Source organism: Neovison vison, chromosome 4, assembly GCF_020171115.1.
Source record: "Neovison vison isolate M4711 chromosome 4, ASM_NN_V1, whole genome shotgun sequence".
In the NCBI taxonomy this organism is placed as follows: Eukaryota; Metazoa; Chordata; class Mammalia; order Carnivora; family Mustelidae; genus Neogale; species Neogale vison.
Window position 1 is genome coordinate 69,317,908 of NC_058094.1, and position 24,488 is coordinate 69,342,395.

The 24,488-nt window shown below is 36.4% G+C and overlaps 1 protein-coding gene across 1 annotated transcript in view; it reads right to left on the minus strand.

The window, feature by feature from the left end:
- Positions 1–1,265: 1,265 nt before the first annotated feature.
- DNAJC5B (DnaJ heat shock protein family (Hsp40) member C5 beta) overlaps positions 1,266–24,488 on the minus strand; it is a 100,633-nt gene continuing 77,410 nt past the window's right edge. The window contains exons 3-5 of the mRNA XM_044244476.1: positions 19,748–19,961; positions 14,688–14,859; positions 1,266–1,928 (exon numbers count right to left, since the gene is read on the minus strand). Coding sequence (XP_044100411.1) covers positions 1,834–1,928; positions 14,688–14,859; positions 19,748–19,961 — 481 coding nt within the window. The 3' untranslated portion in view covers positions 1,266–1,833. The remainder of the gene's footprint in view (positions 1,929–14,687; positions 14,860–19,747; positions 19,962–24,488) is intronic.

Below are 24,488 nucleotides of genomic sequence, written 5' to 3' on the forward strand. Positions count from 1 at the left end.
GAATAGCAGTAAAAAATTCCACTTAAGAAAAATGATGTCTGGGAGAGAAAAAGGACCTTTGTGATTTACAGGTTGCAATTCAAAAATAGTCCTGACCTTTTTGCTTAAAAAGACTCCAGGAAGGAAATGTAGTGGCTCAAATTACCACAGACAGGGCTATTTATCCCATGTTCCCTTCAAATGGAAAGTAGCACTTGTTTGTTGAATACAGAGTTCCAAGCTCTTGCCAGTCACTGTTAGTACTACGCATCTTCATGAGTTTTTCTGGGTAAGAGTTTATCTGCATAAGAAGTCACATTATATTTGTCTGTGTATAAACTTATACAAATTCATGTAAAACCACCTCATATTTGTCAAACACTTGACTTTGTAGAGTTCTTTTACCTCAGACATTTCATCCTGTCTTACAGCAACTTGGAAGGTGGTCAGAGCAAGTAACGGAGTCATAAAGCCATATAATTAGCCATATAATTCTCATCTCACTTAGTCACGGGGCTAGGTAGTGAGAGTTTAGATTAGAACCGGGTTTCCTAACTTTCCAGCTAGGGCTTTTTGTACTTGATTGTCGATTAAAAAAAATTCCAGTAACTCAAGAGTTAAAGTAGAGGTTTAATGACTTCAGAATTGTCAGAGCTGTAACACCAGTTTTCACTTACAATGTATATTTTAGGCTCAGTTGACTGTAATTTGGTGGTGGTGGTGGGAAAAAGAAACAAAAAAGAAAATGGCATTTCATGCAATATTATATAAAAACATGACAAGATCTTGAAAGCTGCAATATTATATAAAAGACTGAGAAAAAAACAAACACTTTCTATACTATTTTAAAACATGGTTTAAGGACATGACTTTGACCACGTAATGAATATAAGGATCAAAGAGTAAATGCAGGCATGACCTTTGAGCTTCATTGTTCAACATGCACAGAACTGAGCATTTTCTGGTCAATGTAATTATTCTCACCAAAAATGGTATAAATGAAATGCCTTTAAATCTAAAGTTAGGCTGTAGAGTTTAGAATTCTACTTTTTACCCTACATGTTTCTTTTCCTGACTCTGTTTAATCTAGGTCAGTTGTGTAGTAATTGTTTTTACTTAAAAATGGTCAACATATTTTGGGCAGCTGTTTTGGTCTCGGTATGGTTTCCTGGGTCATTTATAACATTTGACCAGGTTGAAATTTTGTTTTTGTTTTTTATGCCAGTCTAAAAGTATACAAAACCTGTTTCTTCCTGGTTTTACTCATCAGTTTTCAGTAAATGACAACTTTTAATCTTTCAAAGATATACTTTAAAATTAAGTGATTTGTCTTTTTTACCTAATAATTTCTTCCTGCCTCTTGAAATATTTCTGTAGCCATATTAGATATCGACAGGGGAAAATCTCCACACACACAAAATTCCTTTTAAGTTTCCATGTATATTTTGCTGATATTTGTGGCAGATAGGAATATTGCATTCAGTTAAATAGATAAATTGTGGCTTCTGTTTGGAATGCTACTTTAGTCTGTAAGGAATTAGATCTGGGTCACAGAAAGGGCTGGCTCAGATGGCCTGTCCAGTGCCACCATCTTACCTCATGCAAGGAGCATAAAACAATTCTTCAGGCTTTTATTCATCAAAATGGAATGTGTTTCATTAGGAATTCTACTCAAAGAGTGAGACTGCATACTGAGAAAATTATGTAGCAATCATCTTTTCCTAACCTAAAAAATAAAATATGAATGTGGGAAAGTTCACAGCATTTCATGTCCCCTACCCTGCTCCACCCATGACCACCTGGAGACATGGCTGAATCAAGAGGGGATACTGTGGACCCCCAATGGTCTCAATATTAAGAGTCTGTGCAATAACTTCGAGGTCCTTCTCTGATTAGCTGTGTTTTCTCATTTGCATTTGTAGGCTGGAGAACAACTGGAAAGTCCACATCTAAAAATAAACAAAGCAAAGCAATAAACACCCTCTGATCATATTACATTTCCCTTAATGGGGCAAGTGGTGGATATTTTTGTTGAAATGATTATTGGCAAACTAATTCATTTCTTAAGATATTGAGGATGCCTGCCTTTTAAAGAGCTTCAAAAGGGAGAAGACACTTGTCTTTACTCTTAAGTTCTGTCCGTTATAGAATTATAAAATTAAAGCACTAAACCCTGCTTTCAACTTGAGGCAATTGCTGAACCAGGTGAACTGGAGCTTTAGTTTTCACCATATTGTGGGGGATAAGGACAGGTCCACCACATAGGTCATATAGACCCCAGTATATATCTGTATGAAAAATGCCCCCTAAAGTTGTTCAGTGTACAATTACATATGTGGTCCTGTTTGGGACAGAGGTCAAAGCCCAGAGCTTGCTTAGATGACAGTCTAATAGGAAGCTCCCCACATAGAGCTGGTATCCAAAATGGCATGCACTATCTAAATCACCATACCCCTTTATCTACAAGGAAATTTGTTAGTCTTGAGCTTTTTTGCTCAAGTGAAAGAGAAAAGAGCTTCCTTACAAATATTTAATGGTTAGACAATGAGCACACATATTGGCAGAACAAATTTAAATATCTATATGTACTAAGAAACCTCAGTTGATAGTTTAATTTTAAATGGTCCAATATAAGATGTAATCCCAAGTACCTACCAGAAAAGAATGGCCCCATCTTCAACCCAGACCTCAGAGAATCACTGAAGTATTCCTCACACACATGAACTCAAGATAAAAATGAATAGAAAGGGGAGATAGAGATAGAAAGAATTAGAGAAATAGAAACCCTCAAAAAATAACAAAAAAATTATAAGAAACATGAATTGAGTAAAAGACAGAAAGATTTAAATATTGAGAAGGAAAGAGTAAAAGATTACACACAAAAACAATGTACACTAAGAGCTAGTAGAAACAATGGAAGGCCAGATGAGACCCAAAAGGACTTCAAATCCTGCACTTTTAAGACACAGAATTTTTTTAAAAATTAGGTGAATTTCAGTGATCAAGTGGATTTTGAAACTAATGCAAAAGAACTTGAGTTCAAAATATCTGAAAATTTTAAACCTGATTAATGGGTTTAACAGCTAAAGAGACAATTAATGAAGGAGAGGACAGATCTGAGGAGATTAATCAGAATGTCACACAGAGAAACATTAAAAAAAATATGAGAGAGATTGACATGAAGAATAGAATGATATAGTCTAACATATCTGATAAAACTTCCATAAAGAAAGTAAAAGAAAAGATTACAGGCAATATTTAAAGATTTAGTGGCTGAGAATTTTCTAGAAAGGCAAAATCCACAGACTCAAGAATCAGGGTAAATTAAAGAAGAACTCATATTTATTTATTTGTTTATTTTAAAGATTTTATTTATTTATTTGACAGAGATCACAAGTAGGCAGAGAGGCAGACAGAGAGAGGAAGGGAAGCAGACTCCCTGCTGATCAGAGAGCCCGATGTGGGGCTCGACCCCAGGACTCTGGGATTATGACCTGAGCCGAAGGCAGAAGCTTTAACCCACTGAGCCACCCAGGTGCCCCAAGAACTCACATTTAAAACATCTTAGTGACTTTGAAAAACACTAAAGACAATTTTTTTTTTTTTTTTTGAGAGAGAGAGAGAGTGAGTGGGGAGAAGCAGAGAGATAGAATCTTAAGCAGGCTCCATGTCCCGCACAGATCCTTATGTGGAGCTCAGTGTGGGGCTCCACAGGGGGCTCTGTCTTACAACCCTGAGATCATGACCTGAGCCTAAATCCGTGAACCAAAATCAAGAGTTGGGTGCTTAACTGACACCCCTCAAAGACAATGGTTTTAACAGCAATCTTACTTCTCAATAGCAAATATGAAAGCCCAAAAACTATGGAATAATTTTAATATGCTAAAAGAAGATATCAACTTAAATTTGTTTACAAACTGTCTTATTGTTACTTTTTTAAAAACCATAATATAAAGGCATTTTCAGACAATAGATATGGAAATTGTGGCACCAACAGACTCAATTTAAAAGATGTAATTCAGGCACAAAGAAAGTGTTAGTAGATGGAAAATTTGTGTTGTAAAAGGAATGATTAGTAAAAAAATGTTGGATATATGAATAAAAATAAGTGATTGTTGACTATGTACAGCAATAATAATTAAAATTAAGATAAAACTAGAATACAAGAATAGTATATAACTCAAAAAGGAAGTGATCAGAGTTAAAATGCTACAAATTTCTTGTATTGTTCAGGAGGGGGGTGAAGATAAGAATTAATTTTGAACTTTGATAACAAGTATGCTTAATGAATGTTTAGGGTAACCCTAAAAGAACAGGGCAGAGAAAATAATTTCCAAACTAGAGGAGGGAAAGGAATTAAATATGAATTGTTATAAAAGAAAAAAGGAAAAAAAGTCAATTTAAAGTGATAATTAAATAATAAAGTAATAACTAATATAACTAATTATAAGTATCTAGACCTAGTTACTCAGGTAGTCAGTAATAGAGCTGGTATTCAAACCTAAACAGTATTTCTTAGAGTCTGTTCTCTTAAAAACTATGCTATACTAGCTCTCATAAAAGAGTAAGTTAGCAGGAAAAAAGTATCATTAATTATAATAAATACAAAAGGATTAATTATAATAAATACCTTATTTAAAAGAAAAATGTTCTCAAACTGAAATCCCACCCCCACCATATGTTGTTTATAAAATACACAACAAAAAACAGGGCAAAAAAAAAAAAGTTGAAAGTAAAAAGATGTAAACGTCTTTATCATACAAACACTACTAAAAAGAAAGCTAATCTAACTATACTTTAACAGACAAAAGACAGAACATTGATAGAGCTAAAGAGTAATATAAAATATAAATTCAATTCACCAAATAGCTATTAAAGTTCTAGGCTTGTATACACTAATATAGCCTCAAAATACATGAACCAAAATGGACAGAACCTTATAGAAAAATCGAGAAATTCATCATCACAGTGGAAGATTTGAACACTTCTTTCAGTAACTGATGAAACAAACAAATACTTAAGAATATAAAACATTTGAAAAGGATAATGTTGTGAACTAAATTGTGTTAAACACTCTGCCTCCCCACTCTAGTTCATATGTTGAAGTTCTAACCCCCAGTACCTCTAATGTGAATCATTATTTGGAGAGATGGTCTTTAAAGAGGTAATTAAGTTAAAAAGAGGTTCAGGGTAGGCATTCATTCAATATCACTGATGTCATCATAAGATGAGGATATTAAGACACAGATACAGGGAAGACTATGTGAAGACATGAGGAGAAAATGGCCATCTAATGTCAAGAAGAGTGGCCTCAGAGGGAGTCAACCCTGTTGACACCTTACTTTTTTTTTAAGATTTTATTTATTTGACAGAGATCACAAGTAGGCAGAGAGGCAGGCAGAGAGAGAGTGGGGGAAAAGGCTCCTCACCAAGCAGAGAGCCCAATGTGGGGCTCAATCCCATTACCTGAGCAACCCGATCATTACCTGAGCAACCCGAGCCAAAGGCAGAGGCTTAATTGACTGAGCCACCCAGGCACCCTGCCCCCGTGACACCTTAAAGTTTGACTTCTAACCTTGAGAATTATGAGAAAATAAATTTCTGTTGTTCAAGCCACCCTCTCTATGGTACTTTGTAAACAGCAGCCCTAGTGAACTAGTACATATAAAAATTGGGTTTATTTAATAGTTATAAATGGAACAGTGAACCTTAAAAAATGCAGAATGTATTATTTTGGAGCCATGTGGAACATTTATAAAAATTAAGTTCTAAGATGTAAAGCAAGCCTCAAGATATTTTCAAATATTGCATCATGTTTCCCATAATTTCTGATCACAATGCAGTTAAATTAGATATAAACAACAATAAAGAACCTGAAAAATCCCCATATGTTTACAAGTTAAGACCCATATAGGCCTAGGAGCACATGGGTGGCTCAGGGGGTTAAAGCCTCTGCCTTCAGCTAGGGTCCTGGGATTGAGCCCTGCATTTGGCTCTCTGCTTAGCGGGGAGACTGCTTTCTCTCCTCTCTCTCTGCCTGCCTCTCTGTTTACCTGTGATCTCTGTTAAATAAATAAATAAAATATTAAAAAAAAAAAAAGACACATATCGGCCCAATGTATATATCAAGGAAAAAATTATAATGGAAATTAGAAAATATTTAGAACTCATATTTTAAGAACAATATAAAAACACATGTGACACTAAAATGGTACTTATAGGAAAAATTACAACTGTAAATGCTTACTATCCTAAAAGGATGTTTGGAAATTAAGTAGTATAAAAATTAACAAGTTAGAAAACTAACAATAAATTAAGAGAAATAATAAAGAATAAAAATTAAAAAAATATATATATATATAAAAGAGAACCAAACCCAAAAGTTATTTGGGAAAACCAGTTAAATTTTCAAAAATCTGATAGAATGGCTAAAAAACAAAAAGCAGAAATAAGCAATATAAGGGATGAAAAATGGGATAGTAATACAGATCCTATAGATGCATGAAAGGTTATAAGAAATTTTGAAGAACTAATTTTTAAGTAAAGATAGCAAATCTAAATGGCCTATAAACATTAAATACATTGAATCAGTAATCTAAAGTTTGTACAACTGCACATTAGCCCAGAAAGTCCTACAAAATCCTGTAGAAAGAAAGAAATCCAGTAATATACAAACTCTTTAAGAAAAGTTTAAAAAGAAGGAATAGGTTCTAATTTATTTCATGAGGCATAATCTTGGTATAGAACTTTATAAAGAAAGTTCAAGAAAGGAAAATTGTAGAGCAATCTCAATCATTAACATAGATACAAAAATCTAAAGACATCAGCAAACCCATTTCATTAAAAAATAAAATAGTTTAAAAATTATGACTGCATTGGGTTATACTCAAGAGTATAAGACTTAACATTGGAAAAATAATTTATATAATTCTTCACATTAATAGATTAAGGGAGAAAAATCATGATCGTCTTAATTGAAGAAAAAATGTCTAAAAATATGAAGTGCTCAATTTATGTTTGCTGTGGAAAAGCTAGGTGGATAAGCCTGTCTAGTAAATTTGCTCACTGAACCTTGGTAGCCAAAACTTGAAGAAATGCCTCCACTTTGAGCCACTTTTGGGGTCACATTCTGAGCAGACTCACTCGTCCTGATCCCTGATGATGATGCTTACTGGTTGGTAAACAAAAGGAAGGTGAATTTAATCTCTTTCTTGTGCCCTTTTCCTGGGCAGCAATATGTGATGGATGCTGAAGAGGAAATGTAATAAATGTCTCAGTATCTTGGCTGAGAGCAAGAGTCTAATTACAAGCCATATGGCCTTTTCAACTCAGTGGCTGTGAATTTATTTGGGTTTTATCCAGGTGAGTATCAAGAACAGTTAAGTAATCAATTTTTTTTTCTATCACTGTATTTCATATTTTTAGATCCAAGGTTAACACTATAAATTATCCTCTTTACGTATCTTATTCCCTCTCCTTCAAAAAAAAAAGTGGGGGGGAATCATGATTGCCCCAAATCTTTAGGATTTAAATGGAAGTTTTCAGTCCATTGCCTTCAGTTTGGGGGGAAAAACAAACAAACCAACACCTGAATTTAGCTATTGTATTCTTGGTTTGTTTTCACCAGGGTGTTTAGAAATAACCGGTTCTCATTTATGCTCTTGCTACTGTATCTTGTTACACTATCTGTCTGTCTGTCTCTCTCACACACACAGACACAGAGTCCCAGGAAACAGGGTACCTCAAGATGGTTTACAAAGTTCTCTTGGCTAGGGAAATCAGCTGGTGTCCATAACCTTTAGTTTTCAAGTTTCAAATTTTCCAAGATAAAAAAAAGAGGGTGATGATCTCCCCCTAGACACTTTTTTCTATTTAATCCTTATTGATTCATAAGAATAATAGCATTTCCCTGTGTTCCTAGGATCCCACTGGGGGTATATCTTTATTTTGAGAAAGAGGAGGATAGCCAGTTACAAGTCCCATAGTTTCCAGTGAACATTGAGGATGCCACTGAACTTCCCCCCTTTATTTCCTAAGGGTAGAAGCTGGATTATACCCTTTCACATAGTTGAAAGAGAAACCATAATTAAAGTCGGCCTAATCCTATAACAATATTCTCAAACAGAAACTGGTACTATTTTACAGCATCAAAAGGTATCTTGGACTTTAACCAGTGTTGAGGAGTAGGCATATTTGAAATATGCACTTAATTAAAAAAATCTAAGAAAAATTATAGACTTTAGATATAAAACTAGAATTATTAAATATCTCAAGGTAGGTGAAAAATATTTCTAATGTTTTTTTAATAAGTCAGTTGTTTAAAAAGTTTGATATTTTAAATTTGGATTTTCATAAATTTAGAGGCATGTACAGTGTTCTATAATGTGTCCTTAAGAGTGAAGTTTGAGCAAATCAGAAATACTTTCCTCTAGTTAGCTCCTGTTCCTTCTTCTACTTTGTTAGTATAGTTAGACATAAGGAGGCCATAAGGACAAAGCAGCTCTAACTTTTATTCTGGAGAGAGGATAATCTCATATTAGTTTTATTATAGTTTTTATCTTGGCACTTCTGGAAATTAAATTCAGAATAATGTAAGAAATGTTAACCATACTTTTTCAAAAATTAATACTCACATATGAAAAATAAATGTTCAGTCATAATCTTAATATACAGGCCAAATCTCTAAGCACAGTATAATCTGTAGCATAGCATTTAGACTGATAATATAAAACCCATGCTCCACCTACTTCTCCCCACCCCACCTTATCATCTCAGTTAGCTTCAGTCTTCCCTAAAAACAGGGTATTATGCTGTGGAGGCATTTTATCCTTTTCCTTACCAGTGAGTATCAAGCTTGAAATAAGTATCTGTAGTCCATACAGGGAAATATTTCAGCAGTACTGGCTGAACCCAAAACTGGCTGAACTACAAAACCCAATGCAAAATGAAAATGTGGCCTACCCAATTCAAAAGCTAAGAATTTCAAGATGGTGACAGCAGAACAATAAACCAAATGTTGGAAATCCTAGTCAGTGCAATAAAGCAAGAAAAAGAAATAAAAGGCATGCAGACTGGAATGGAAGAAATAAGAACATTCCTTTTTGCAGATGACATAATTGTCATCATAGAAAACCCCAAAGAATTCACACACAAAAATACAAATTAGTAAGTGAACTTAACAAGAACACAAAATACAAAGTCAATACATGAAAATGATTGTAAATATTTGTGATGAACAATTGGAAACCCAAATTAAAACTAATGCCATTTCTAATAGTCCTCCCCAAAATGAAATACTTAGGTTCCCATTTAACAAAACATATACCATCTCTGTATGCTGAAAACTATACTACACTCATAAAAGAAATCAAATGAGACCTAGAAGTATAGACACATATTGTGTTGGGATTGGAAGATTCAACATAGTAATAAAGATTTCAATTTTTTCCAAATTAATACACAAATTTAATGCAATTCTAATTTTAAAAATTGGTATTTTTCTGTGGATTTAGACAAACTCATACCAAAATTTATATGGAAAGACAAACTAGAATTTCCAAAGCAGTTTTGAAAAAGAATGAGGCAGGAGGAATCACATTAGCTGATTTTAAGACTTACTTTAAAGTTTCAGAAAGCTAGATGGTGTTTTATTGGTGAAGGGATAGACACATAGCTCAATGGAACAGAATAGTGTCCATAAATAAACCATAGAAATATGAAATACGGCCAATTGATTTTTGACAGGAGCAAAACAATTCAATGGAGAAAGGATAATCTTTTCAACAAATGGTGTTAGAACAATTAAGCTCCATGTGCAAGAAAAAAAAGCTGACCTAAGTCTCACACCATAAACAAAAATGAACTCAAAATAGGTTATAGATCAAAATATTAGACATGAAACTGTAACACTTTTAGAAAACATTGGAGAAAAATCTTCATGACTTAGGGTTAGGCTAAAAGTTCTTAGACATGACATTAAAAGCATAATCCACTTAAAAATTTGACAGCTTATTCATCAGAATTTTTGCTCTGCAAAGAAGCAGAAAATATGTGTCGACATGATAACAGTTTTGTAAAACAAAACCCCATAAATATTTACATTAAAAAATTTAAAAAGTGTTGTTATCCTTGGGGAGCTGGTACCAGGATGTTGGTGTAAATTTGCTTTTGACTCTGTATTCTTCTGCAGTTATTGAATTTTTATGAATCTCTTACTTTTATACAAGGTCCCAAACCTCCCCACCATTGGCAACTTTCAAATGAGGCTAGGCAACAGTCTGCTAGAAAAGTTTTGGGGAGGTGAGGGTTGACTATTTGGATTTCTTCCAACTCGAAATTCCTAAGATTTTATGTTTACATTCAATGTAAGATAATTAAGAATTCCCTAAGTGAGAAAATGTTTGCCATATTTTTTTAAATTTCAGAATCATTGGGGAAAAAGTCTTAAAGCCCCAGGGCTCACCAATGCCTTCTAATGAACTCAAATCTTTTATTTATTTATTTATTTGTTTGTTTGTTTGTTTATTTTTAATTTTTTATTTCTTTTCAGTGTAACAGTATTCATTGTTTTTGCACCACAACCAGTGCTCCATGCAATCCATGCCCTCTCTAATACCCACCACCTGGATGTGTGCTGCTTATCATTTGTGTTGAGTAGATTGATATCTGAATGACTAGTAACTGCTTTCAAGTATATTTTCTGTTTTCTTAAAATTCATTTTAGAGAGAGAGCATGCACAAGCAGGGTGGAGCAGAGGGAGGGAATCTTAAGCACACTCACCACTGAGCTGACTTGGGGCTCAGTCTCAGGACCTTGAGATCATGACCTGAGCTGGAACCAAGAGCTGGGCGCTCAAGTGACTGAACTACCCAGACACGCCACCTCAAGTGCATTTTCTTAAACAACTCTAAGTGGGCCCCCTTCTTTTGTAGAACAGAAGAGCCCCCATTCCATTTATTGGATCACAGTCCAGAAATTTTCCCATGGAATCTGCTTTTTCATCTTTCTAAGACCTAACTTACACTAATTCTACCTGTAAACTACATTAAGTCTTGGAATTCATGGAGTAAAAATCTGAAACTAGTGTACCTAGCTGCAAATAAAGCATAAATTTTTATAATGAAATGTTAGACTAAAGAGCGGTGGTGAATTTACAATAAGGTCAATGAAATTGAACCTCCAGGGACCTCTATTTGTGCAGAGCTCTCTGAGGGTCCTTGGGGTCCTCAGAGATATAAGCAAATATAAGCAAAGTGCTTATATTTTTGTAGATTTGCAAAAGTAAGGTGTTTTAACCATAATAAGCCAAAACAGGGTCTTTTTCCACTTTGATTTTCCCTCCATCATACATTTCTTTTTGATGAGGGGCAACAGAGGGGGGATATTTGGGGGATGAGTTGAGAGTTGAGAGATAAGCTTCATTTGAGTTTAGTGGCATATGTTTTTGTGGTTTGCAGCAAATCTGTATATAGTTAGTTTTTGCTAGCCATACTGGCATAGGAATGGCTTGAGGAATACTCCTATAGCTCCCTATGCCAGTTCACTTGCTGGGGAGACATGAAAATCCATGGCAGAGGGGATGTCACCCTATATGGTTGTGCCCAGGGGGCTCTGATATCAGAGGGGTGATGGAGGGGAAACAAAGTTGGAAATGTGCAGACTGAAAAAGTGGCCTGTGAAAAATTCTTCGCAATCTTACACCTTATAGAAGGGGCGTTAGAGAGGAGTAGGGAATTTGGGTAAATTGGAAGGGGAGGTGAACCATGAGAGACTATGGACTCTGAAAAACAGTCTGAGGGGTTTGAAGTGGCAGGGGGGTGGGAGGTTGGGGTACCAGGTGGTGGGTATTATAGAGGGCACAGCTTGCATGGAGCACTGGGTGTGGTGAAAAAATAATGAATACTGTTTTTCTGAAAATAAATAAATTGGAAAAAAAAACCTGAAAGAAAAAAAAAAAAGAAATAGACTAGTCTTCCCAAATTTAATAGCTATCCCTAAAAATTTAGACATTATTACTAATGAGTTATAAAACCATGAGAGAAAACAAATTTTGATCAAACATGCTAGAGGAAAAACAGAATTTTCTATTCTTCCTATAGAAAATGATATTCCAAAATTATTGTTAAATGAAGAGGCAGTCAAAGAATAGTGCATCCAGAAAACATAGGGGGACAGTATTACAGAGGTGTGCCTGGCAGTTAACTATTGTTATTTTTCTAGATGTTGTGATATTTACGGTATCTTCAGTTTTTAAGCTTTGCAATTTGTTGTGATTTCCTTTCCTCATTACAAATATTTGCTTTCAGACCTAATTTTGTATTTGTAACTTTGTGCTTTTTCTTTTTCTTAAGGAGCACTGCCCAAGTTGTGTTAAGTGACTGGCCCTCTAAAACTTGGATCAACTCTGCATAGAGCTTTTAAATGTTTGGGCATGGAATAAAGCTTTTCCTTTTGCTTAAGGATTCTTAGTAACACAGTCAAGTGAAATCACGCTTTGCTTAGTCTAGAATATGACCTCTGCAATGGAATTGGTTAACTCTGGGGTGTCAGAACTGAGAACAGTGAGAGGCACACAGATTTATCACCAGTCATCCTGTAGGAAGAAAACCTGGGTGGAATTTGGCACCGACTATAAATTTCTGTTCCAGAAAAGAAAACTGCAAAGGAGGTCTGCTGAAATGGCCTGGTGGAGCTTTCATCTAATTTAAAAGAGGATAGACTTTGAGACTTTTCAGAGAAGTGTGAACCAGTGATTTGGGATATCTAGGTTCAATTCACCTAGTTTTGGTTTCTGCACTATGCAGGAAAAGTTAAGATAAGGTCGACCCAGTCGATGATGATGACTGTACTTTTCTATCTCACCATCCCTTCCTAACTTCTATTAGTAACTGAATATTGTACTGGATTGATGGATGTTATGGGAGATCCTGTAGACAACAGAACCAGCTAATGTGGTCTTATAATAATTTATCTCCCTTGCAAAGGCAGATGGGATTAATGAACTGGAGTCATCATTCTTAAGCAAGCTCTGCAAGGTCACTGGCCCTTCCATGGAGAAGTGCTTACATACATATATATTTCTGTTTAACCCAATTTTAAATAGTACTGCTTCTTGCTCTTTTTGATATGTATGTCCTCATTAAAAGATTAATTGTCCTTTTAGATCCTGAATTAGGCAAAATGCAATTATAATTATATTTCACCATGAGCCCATAATTTGTTTCCAGGGGCAGTAATAAAAAATTGTTAGGGGCGCCTGGGTGGCTCAAATGGTTGAGCCTCTGCCTTCGGCTCAGGTCATGATCCCAAGGTCCTGGGATCAAGTCCAGCATCGGGCTCCTTGCTCGGTGAAGAGCCTGCTTCTCCCTCTCCCTCTGCTTCTCCCCCTGTTTGTGTGTGCTTTCTCTCCCTTTCTCTCAAATGTATATATAAAGTCTTTTTTTAAAAAATTGTTAGAGTAACTCCCCTGTTTTCCAGAATGACCACCTGGTAGTCCCCATAGAAAGGGTCACAGGTTGCAAGAAAATCCATCAGTCCTCTCTGACACCCAATTCTAAAATGGTCTGGACTAGGTGTGATACATATAATGGAAGATTTCTTCCTTCAAGCTGGACTCAGGGTGGGTAATAACACTATTACTTAGCATCACATTTGGTAGGGAATAAAAAGTATATGGCAGATTTTAAATAGTCTCTGCTGTTTGATGTCATAGAAATTCTGTTTCCTTGTGATCAAAAGAATCAGAGTCCAGTCCAGTGCAGAGAAGTGTACCATTCTTAATATCAGCCATTCTGACAACAATGGGTCCCTGTCTGAATTATCAAGTAATTCTTGTATTTGGCTGTGCAGGGTTCTTAGTGATTTAGCGATGAAGTCTGTAATACAGAATAAAGAGGCATTGTATAGGAGAAAATGATAGGAGGATTATGGCTGCAAGACAGAAAGGACAATGACACGTTTGACTCCAGCTTCTTTACACAAAGGCAGTTCCCAGAGCATATGACGTATTCCTGGTGTTGTGAATTCTGTGAGGTTTCATCTTTCTTTATATATTTTTTTTATTTATCAATTGTGGGTGGAAGGAGCTTGATGAATCAAGTACTATGTCATAGCCATGTATACAAATAGACAAACATGTGGAGGTGATTTAGCAAAGCAAATAGTCCCATTTCCACAGGACAGTCTTCTTGATGCTGGCTGAGGCTAGATCTGGATGTGTGGATTTGTAAGAGAAGAAAGATCACCCTTCATCAGTCCTACCCAAAACTACCCAAAAAGTGATCAGAAAGAAGAAAAAGTCAAGGGTTGTTGACTTTTCCTGATGTCCGTTCCCTTCTATATAAATAGAGATCCCAAGGTAACAGGCTTGGCTTGGTTCTTGTGTACGGCTGAGCATTCCCACCCAAACCTCCCTGTACCTAGAGCTTATGCTCCTGTAACGAGATCATGAATTGTACCAGCTTTGCTTTGTGATCAGCATATTTTGTGATTTCTTTTTAATTGTGTCAGGTTCTGCTTTTTTCTGCAGCTGGGAAAGGGAACCGTCCCTTCATCCTTTTCAAAAGAGGTACCCAAAGTGACCATCTTTGGGATTCCCCTCATTGTGTTGTTGGATCTCTCTTACTTTAGTGATAATTGTCATCAGGGACCTCATGCTTGGTCAGGTCTGGGAAGGGACACCATTAGCTCTACTCTCATCTTACTCCACCTTTTTCCATGTCAGTTTTGATCTGCTCCTCAAGATCCTCTGGGGACACGTAGAAGTCCTCCTCTGGCACTGATGATTTGGGCCGGCAGTGTCCACAGCAACAGTTGCAACAGCAGCATAGGCAGCAGCAGAAATAACAGCCAGTCAAGAGGCCAATGATGACAAACAGGGTCTAAGGGAGACAGAGGCAAAACAAAATAGGGTTGAAGGGTGGTGGGGTATGGGAGAATCCCAGAAATTAAGTGTGACTCCATCTATCTTCAGAGACCTGAAGATAACACGGTTCACCCTGCAGACCCCATAGTCACCCTCATCCTTATTCCATACAAAAAATAGATTTTTAGTTACCTTGGAAACAAATTCCTTATATAGTTTCTTCTAACAAGTTCACAGGAAGTGACTTGTAGACTAAGTAATGAAGGGTGATGTTTTCTTCTTTATTCATAAACTATGGTGGTCATTAGCTTCTGCACAGCAAAGGAAACAGTGAACAAAGAGGCAACCCATGGAATGGGAGAAGATATTTGAAAATGACAGTGCAGACAAATGGCTGATATCCAGGATCTATAAAGAACTTCTCAAACTCAACACACACAAAACAGATAATCATGTCAAAAAATGGGCAGAAGACATGAACAGACACTTCTCCAATGAAGACATACAAATGGCTATCAGACACATGAAAAAATGTTCATCATCACTAGCCATCAGGGAGATTCAAATTAAAACCACATTGAGATACCACCTTACACCAGTTAGAATGGCCAAAATTAGCAAGACAAGAAACGACGTATGTTGGAGAGGATGTGGAGAAAGGGGAACCCTCTTGCACTGTTGGTGGGAATGCAAGTTGGTGCAGCCACTTCGGAGAACAGTGTGGAGATTCCTTAACAAATTAAAAATAGAGCTTCCTTATGACCCTGCAATTGCACTACTGGGTATTTACCCCAAGGATACAGTTGTAGTGAAAAGAAGGGCCATTTGTAACCCAATGTTTATAGCGGCAACGGCCACAGTCGCCAAACTGTGGAAAGAACCAAGATGCCCTTCAACGGACGAATGGATAAGGAAGATGTGGTCCATATACACTATGGAGTATTATTATGCCTCCATCAGAAAGGATGAATACCCAACTTTTGCAGCAACATGGACAGGACTGGAAGAGATTATGCTGAGTGAAATAAGTCAAGCAGAGAGAGTCGATTATCATATGGTTTCACTTATTTGTGGAGCATAACAAATAACATGGAGGACATAGGGAGATGGAGAGGAGAAGAGAGTTGAGGGAAATTGGAAGGGGATGTGAATCATGAGAGAGTATGGACTCTGAAAAACAATCTGAGGGTTTTGAAGGGGCAGGGGATGGGAGGTTGGGGGAGCCAGGTGGTGGGTATTATGGAGGGCACGTATTGCATGGAACACTGGGTGTGGTGCATAAACAATGAATTCTGTTATGTTGAAAAGAAATTTTAAAAAAATAGAGCAAACAAGGGGTGCCTGGGTGGCTCAGTGGGTTAAAGCCTTTGCCTTTGGCTCAGGTCATGATCCCAGGGTCCTGGGATTGAGCCCCGCATCTGGCTCTTGCTCAGCAGGGAGCCTGTTTCCTCCTCTCTCTCTTTCTCTCTGCCTACCTCTCTGCCTACTTGTGATCTCTGTCTGTCAAATAAATAATTTTTTAAAGTCCTTAAAAAAAAAAAAAGAATAGAGCAAACAAAACAACAAAAAACCTCTACAGTTCAAATGAGCTAACCAAGGGTACTGAATCATTCTCACCAAAGAAGAGTTTTGATAGCTTTCCCTCCCACCTCCACATTTCTCTTAGTCACCAAGTCCTGCCAGTTCTTCAAGATCTCTTACTCCCGCCCTCTTTGTCTCTATTCTGACCAGTAGGACTTTAGAAAGATCTCATTATATATGCCTTTAACATTTCACTAGCCTCCTAACTGGCCTCCCTGTTTCTATTCTTGCCTCCTATTCTATTCTGCATGTTGTAGTTGGAACTTTCTGAAATACACATTCTCTTGAACCTATGTAGCAACTTTCCGGCCTCTCAGGAAAGGCTCAAGCTCCTTATTAATATTCATCTGGCTTAAAACCCTTCAGTGAATTAGCACAGCCCCGTTCCTGCTGTACCTACCCTAGCTTTGCTTTCCCTGTGGATCCATCTGCCCATAGGGCTCCTTACCATTCCCCAGCCATCTAAAAAATGCCCACTCTGTGTTCAAGGTTCATCTCAAAGATCCTCTCTCTGACATCTTTTCTGATCCCCCCCACTCAAACAGTTTCTCCCTCCTTTGTGCCCCAACTATACATATAAATTTCTCCATTTTTGTTGTTGTTGTTGTTGTTGACACTTTAGGACATTGATCACTTTATATGTCTGTCTCACATTAGACTGAGGTTCTTGAAGCCTGGAACTATATGTTAGTCATCCTTCAGTCCCTCCTAACCTAAGGATTTAGTTCATGTCCTGTGGAAGATAATACTTATTGAATTAATGAATTGTGAAGTAATGGATAGATGAACAAATGTTTTGTTCCTCCTAATGAACATCCAGCACTAGGGTTTTCCCACAAGCATATAAAAGGTTTGCTTAAGGGTCCCTGGGTAGCTCAGTTAGTTAAGCATCTGCCTTCAGCTCAGGTCCTAATCCCAGAGTCCTGGGATTGAGTCCTGTATCAGGCTCCTTGCTCATCTGCCCCTCCCCATGCTCATTTTCTCTCTCTCAAAAATAAATAAATAAAAATACTTAAAAAAGATTAAGATAAAAAGTTTGCTTTACTAAGTCTGTCATAGTTTCAAATAAAAAGAACTTCCCCAACCTCCAATTTAAGTTAAAATATGCCAACTTTTGTTAATTGAGGAAAATAAATTTGATTTTTTAAAAAAATGTTATTTAATCTAGGAAGTGCTTTATACATCTTTGAATAAGAATGCAGATTTTATCTAAAAAAGAGGAAGTGGATGAAGATCGTCTTATTCGTACGCACTTCTTCAGAAACTTAGGGTAGAAATCTTTAATATTGATGAACCTCATCTGGCTCATTCCTGCTTCCTAGACCAGCTCTCTATCCCTGACCCTGGCCCCTATGATGGCATGGAGCCTACAGTGGCTTGGAGTGAGGTAGCTTTAGTCACACTTCTCATGTCGATCATCTTTTTGCCATGTATACTCTACATTTTCATAGACTTAAATAAATTACTCTGAAAACAGAACTATAACACCCTTCACCTGACCAATTGCCTCCAAAACCCTCCTGTGCAGTATTCCTGAGTTACTGTCCCAACCAGCTCCTCCTTTCTTTACCTACCTTTGTCCTTTTTTGTCTTTACCATGCAATTCCCGTATTTTTCCCTTCTCCAAAAATTTCCTTTAATCCATATACTGTTTTGTTCTTTAATTATTCCAACTAGATTGTGTACCTTTTGCAGAAATAACCTTGCTTTGTATACTTACAGTTCTTAGCACACTACTAGGCATAAGTAGGAGTCCAATATTTTGAAATACGTATTTTCAGTGGTACTGTAAATCATTCTTGCAGTGCATACTTAATACACAGTCATTACATGCCATCCCACTCTAATGGGCACTGCACAATGAGGTTTTTGACATAAACAGAAGAAGAACGTGGATTTTTTAAATAACCTTATCTTAAAGAGCCATATTAGGAATTATTTCACATACCTCTTATACTGCTGGACAGCTTCTGCTTTTCTATATGAATTTTGGTCAGTTTTGTCAACTTCCTCAGCAAGGAAGCCTATTCTTGTTTTTATGAAGGCTAGCCCCAATATACAACAAGGTGCTAGTGTGTAAATTATCTAGAAGGCCAGATGCACCTTCCCATGGAGAGAATGTCATACCTGGAGGTTAGATTCATAGGCAAGCCCACATTGTTATATGAACACACCATCTATCCTAAGTGACATTGTCATTATGTACACTCTCACTCCAAGGTCCAATTCACTCGGTGGGAACTTGTTTCCCTCCCAGGTCTTCAACAATAGGGAAAGGGGATTTCAGTGGGAATCCCAGTTATCTCTACAAAAAGAAATTTAGGAGACTGTAGAAGACAAGTGAGCCTTCAGGTTGCAGACTCTCCATGCTTATGTATAAAAATATATTCTCTCTCCTCCTGTGTATATAAAACTCTTCAATTTGGCAAGATTTATTCTAGTGGAAGAAAATAGCAGTCCCTCTTTTTGGAAATATGTAGTTTTTAAAATTATTAATTAGTACCCACATGAATGTGAGTTCATATGCTTTCACAAAATATATGAACTGTCCAAAAAATATGCTGATGGACCATATATATGGTTCACATGTAAATACACTTTTATCAGAAGATAAGGATATTAAAATTTATAACCAAATATGTAACCATCATCAAACACTAGGTATTCCTAGGAAAACACACAATAGTTACTGTCAAAAGTCAATTCTGATTGCACTAAATCCTTAAAAACATTGTCTTCTTCTTGACCAGATACAGTTTTTTTTCCCCTCCTTCTGTGTCTCTTCAACACCCTGTCCAGCACTACTTAATTCACACTTTTTCCAGCTCATTTCCTTCTCCACTACTTGAAGTCAGGTCCCTTGTGAGCCTATGACATAATTACCACACATTCTCCCAAGTACTATGTTTGCTCAGGTAGCTTATGCTATAGATAGTACAGTACATGGCTAAATTTGTCCTATAATGATTTACTAAGCACTTGTCTCACTAATAAATTATTTTTGTTTTTGAGCAGTGAGTCAGTTCTTAATTAGTCATTACAGGGAGAGGGAGGGCAGTCAGAATTAACCTAAAGCCTCAAATTCAATTATAATGTCTGTCTAGAGGTATTTTAAGTCGTGCTGTATTTTATAATTATTTGATGAGCTAAAACAAAACAAAAAGGATCCTCAAATAACAGCTTTTGGTCGAAACGGTATCTCTTTTTATTTACAAGAGTTTAGTAATACAGTGAAGGTTAGGTTTTCTCTGAAATGGAGTCTAAAGAGTGAATAACACCATGATTTTTCTAGGATATCATTTTTAAAGAAAAAACTGCTTTACCTTTGCCCACCAGCTTGACAGCATGAAGTAGGTATTAACATTTTCATCTCCAAATTGCTCAGCCACATAGAGTCCCAGAGAGCCATACTTGTCATATATGTTTCTCTTTGACATGTCAGTAAGTATTGTGTGGGCGTTGTTGATTTCTTTAAACTTCTCAGCAGCAGCTGGGTCATCTGGATTCTTGTCTGGGTGGTGTTTCAGGGCCAATTTTCTTTTAAAATTAAAAAAAAGTGAGGAAAAGGGTTATTTGACAACAAATTGCAGTGACATTTTAGGAGGGAAGCTATTCATTTGTACATTGTGTTTACAGGCAATTACTGTGAGGTGGTAAGTTTCACAAAAATGTTGGTGTAACTGAGCAAGTTTTCATCAGATGTTGTCTCTTGTTTCTAATGTGCAGGCACAGTAGGATTGTTTCTTTCCTCACATCCTCAAAGGAATTCTCAAAGTGCTGCATAGTTGTGGAGTCCATTTTTGCTGCTGGCAAATATGTGAACTTTATTTTTACCTGGGAGCTGATCAGTGGCCCACTTCAATATGCAGAGGCCTTTAAGAGTTCTGCAATAGGGTCAGTTTATATCAAAATTCCACTTAGAACTGGAACAAGTTTCTAGAATTAACAAAACTTCATACCACGTATTCAAAAAGTTAAACTCAGCTGTCAAAAAAAATCTGATTCATATTCCCTTGGATAAATAATATGACCCTTTTCACAAATCTCACACAAATCCTTAGTCCCTTTCATTTTAATGAGCAGCTACTATGACTTCCTTTGTTTTTGAATGTATATTTGACTTATTTTCAAATAGGTCTTTCCATTTTGAATAATCTGTAGGAATTTACTTGTGTAAAAAGTGCTCTCTTCTCTGTGATCACAAGTCATTTCCTGAAGGGTATGTGTATGTGTTATGTTACAGTTTGTGAGGGGGAGGGAGATATTTGAGGGTTATTTATTCTTCAGTTATACTCAAGTATAACCCTATGAAATGAATGTAAGAACTGAGCTGTGATCATCAGGGGAGTAACTGGTGGCCATTTCCTTCACTTCCCTTTACAGACAGATTTAAATAATGATTAAAACCATGTCAAAAAACTGAGCCTGTAGTAATTTTTCCACTACACACACTCAATGAATTTTATGACTCGGTACTGGAAATTTTGTATGACTTTTTCTCTCTACTGTGACCATGATATCTATATATGTAGGAATATACCCTAAGCTTTTGTTTTGGTTTAGATTAAACCATTTCATTTTAATGCAATAATAATGGACCATAAATAGAGCAGAAAAGTAAAGTGTACTTTATAAGTCAATCTACATAGTAAATTGGGAGAAAGAAATCTCACCTATTTTAGGAATTAAATTATTGCTGGTTAGAAAGTGGATGGTTAAGCAGCTCAGCATCATCGTGCTTAAAAAATAATGTGATTTAAAAATGGGCAGAGGGGGACACCCGGATGGCTCACTGGGTTAAAGCCTCTGCCTTCAGCTCAGGTCATGATCTCAGGGTCCTGGATCAAGCTTCCCTCCTCTCTGTCTCTGCCTGCCTCTCTGCCTGCTTGTGATCTCTCTCTGTCAAATAAATTTTTTTTAAATCTTTTTAAAAAATAAATAAATAATTTTTTAAAAATGGGCAGAGGACCTGTTATTTTTCCAAGCAAGACATACAGATGGCCAACAGACATGTTAAAAGATGCTCAACATCACTAATCATCAGGGAAGTGCAAATCAAACCCACAACGAGATATAATCACACACCAATCAGAATGGCCAGTATCAAAAGACAAGAAAAAATAAATGTTGGCAAGGATATGGAGAAAAGGAAACCCTGTGCACTGTTGGTGGAATGTGAATTCTTGTTGCCTCTATAAAAATCAGTATGGAGCTTCTTCCAAAAACTAAAAATAGAAGTACCATATGATTCAGTAATTCTACTTCTGGGTACTTACCCAAGGAAAACAAAAACACTAATTGGAAAAGATATATGCATCCATATGTTTATTGCAACATCATCTACAATAGCCAAGATACGGAAGCCTAAGTGTTCATTGATAGATGAATATGGGTATGGATATGGATAATATATAGTATATATGGATAATATATAGTATATTTATAGTATATATATATATATATATATATATATATAGCATAATGGAACATTACTGAGCAATAAAAAAGAACGAAATCTTGCCATTTGCATAACATGAGTGGACCTGGAGGGTATGAGGCTAAGTGAAATAAGTCAGACAGAGAAAGACAAATACTATATGACTTCACTTATGTGTAGAATATGAAAAATGAAACCAACCAACCCATGAACAAAACCAGAAACAGACTCATAAATACAGAGAACAAATTGGTTGCCAGAATGGAGGGGGAAAAAAAATGGGCACAAAAGGTATAGGGGATTAAGAGGTACAAACTTCATTATAAAATAAATGTCATGGGGATGAAAAGTATAGCATATAGAATATAGTCAATAATATTGGCATATTGTTGTATGGTGGTGGATGGTAGCTTCACTTACTGTGGTGAGCATTGACTAATAAATATAGTTATTCAAAAAAAAAAGTACCAAAGTACTTAAAAGTATAAATCATGGTATAAAATCTATTTCAACTCTTACTCAGAATAAACAAAAGCAATGATAGTTCATTTTAAAAATTTGTTTAACCAAAACATTTCACGCTTTTTTTCTTTTAGATTTTTTAAATTTATTTATTTGACGGACAGAGATCACAAGTAGTCAGAGAGGCAGGCAGAGAGAGAGAGAGGAGGAAGCAGGCTCCCCGCTGAGTAGAGAGCCCAATGCAGGGCTTGATCCCAGGACCCTGGGATCATGACCTGAGCCCAAGGCAGAGGCCCAACACACTGAGCCACCCAGGCGCCCCCATTTCATGCTTTTTGAGAAACATTTGTATTATCTATAAATTCTTATAGATAGGACCACTGGAGATGTTTTTGATGTGCAGAATTCATGATGAAATCATGCCAATAGCATAGATGCCTATTTTGTCATTTTAAAAATCTTTTATAATCTTTGCTATATAGGAGCACTATTATAAGCATGTTACAAATATTAATTTGTTAATATTCACAACTCTATGAAATAGTTATTATAATGATCCCATTTTACAGATGAGGAAAGTTAGCCACCAGAAAGTTAAGTAACTTGCCCAATATCATACAACTAATAATTAGAACCAGGCTTTGAATACAGGCAATCTGACCCTGAACACATGCTCTTAACCATCACCATGCTGCCTGTTTTATATTTTTTAATTAAAAAAGTAAGGCACATAGAATGTTAGTACACCATTTTTAAGGACTTCGGCTTTTGGTCTAGGTGGCTTGGGAAGCCATTGGGGTTTTTTGAGAAAAAGAGTGGTATGATCTGACTTTAGTTTTAGAAGGATTATTAACTGTTGGAGAGGACAAAACCCAAAGCAGTGACACTCTTTTTAGTGAAGTTCATGGTGGTTCTGGTCAGTGTGGTAGTGGAAAATATAATGAGAAGTCGTTGGTTTCTCAATGTATTTTGAGGGCTAGCTGATGGATTGGATGTGGGATATAAAAGAAAGAGAGAAATCAGAGATGGTGCTCGAGTTTGGGGCTGAGCAAACAAAAGTTTGTAGTTACTATTTAATGAGTTGGCAAGAGATTTTGTTTGTTCTTGCAGTAGGGCATGGTTTGCTAAAATTTAGAGTTGTATTTTAGACAACTTCGAGATGCCTATTGGACTTCCAAGTGGACATGGAGGTAAAAGAGATATAGGAGTCTGGAGTTTTGGCAAGAATTATTGTGGGAGATATATGTTTGAGAGTTCTCAGTGGGTAAATGGTATTTAGAGCCATGAAACTGGAAAAGACTCCCAAGGGAGTGGGTCCAAGAGAAGTCCAAAAACTGGGCTTCAGGAAAAACAAGCAGAGGGATTAAAACAGAAAGGCCAATGATACAGAAGAAAAAAATCTGGAGAATATGGAGTCTTGGGATCAAAGTGAACAAAGCATTTTGAGGAAGATAGTGGTCATTTCTGTCAAACACCATTAACAGGTCAAATATGATGAGGATAAAGAATTGATCACTTGGGTTTAGTGATATAGAAATCTTTAGTGACCTTGACACACGCACATACACACACACACACACACACACATTGGTATATATGTCTTTATATAAGGAAAAATAAAGCAGAAAAATCAGTAGAAAGAAGAACATGGAAGTTTATAACCACAATTAACAGTGCTTATAGCTGCACATTAGGATTATAGATGATTATTTTTTTTCTTGTTACAAAAAATATACAGATTACTTTGCACAGTTTCCTTCTGTAAGCATTTCCAACTTCATTATAAATGTTGTTCTCTTTTAGTAGCTGAATGTTTAGTTCTCTTAAGTGACCTACCACCAAATTAGAAGGGGTGAAAAAGAAAGAAAGAAGTCCTCTAACTTCAATGATACAGTGATCATCAAAAACACATCAAATGGATCCTTTAAACACATTAATTTTAATGGGATGATATTCCTGGAATTCTCACACGGTGCCCTGGGATACAATTGCCACATTTTTCCCTACTAGGCCCAGAAATCATTTCCAGGCCTATCAAATACAAGAGCCATTACTTCTGCCTTGAAAAAAGAAACCCCTGGAAAGTGTCTCTTTGCATAAATTTCCTTGTTTTTAGGTTTCAGTTGTAGACTGATACACACTGCCCGAGACTTAACCAGAGAAGC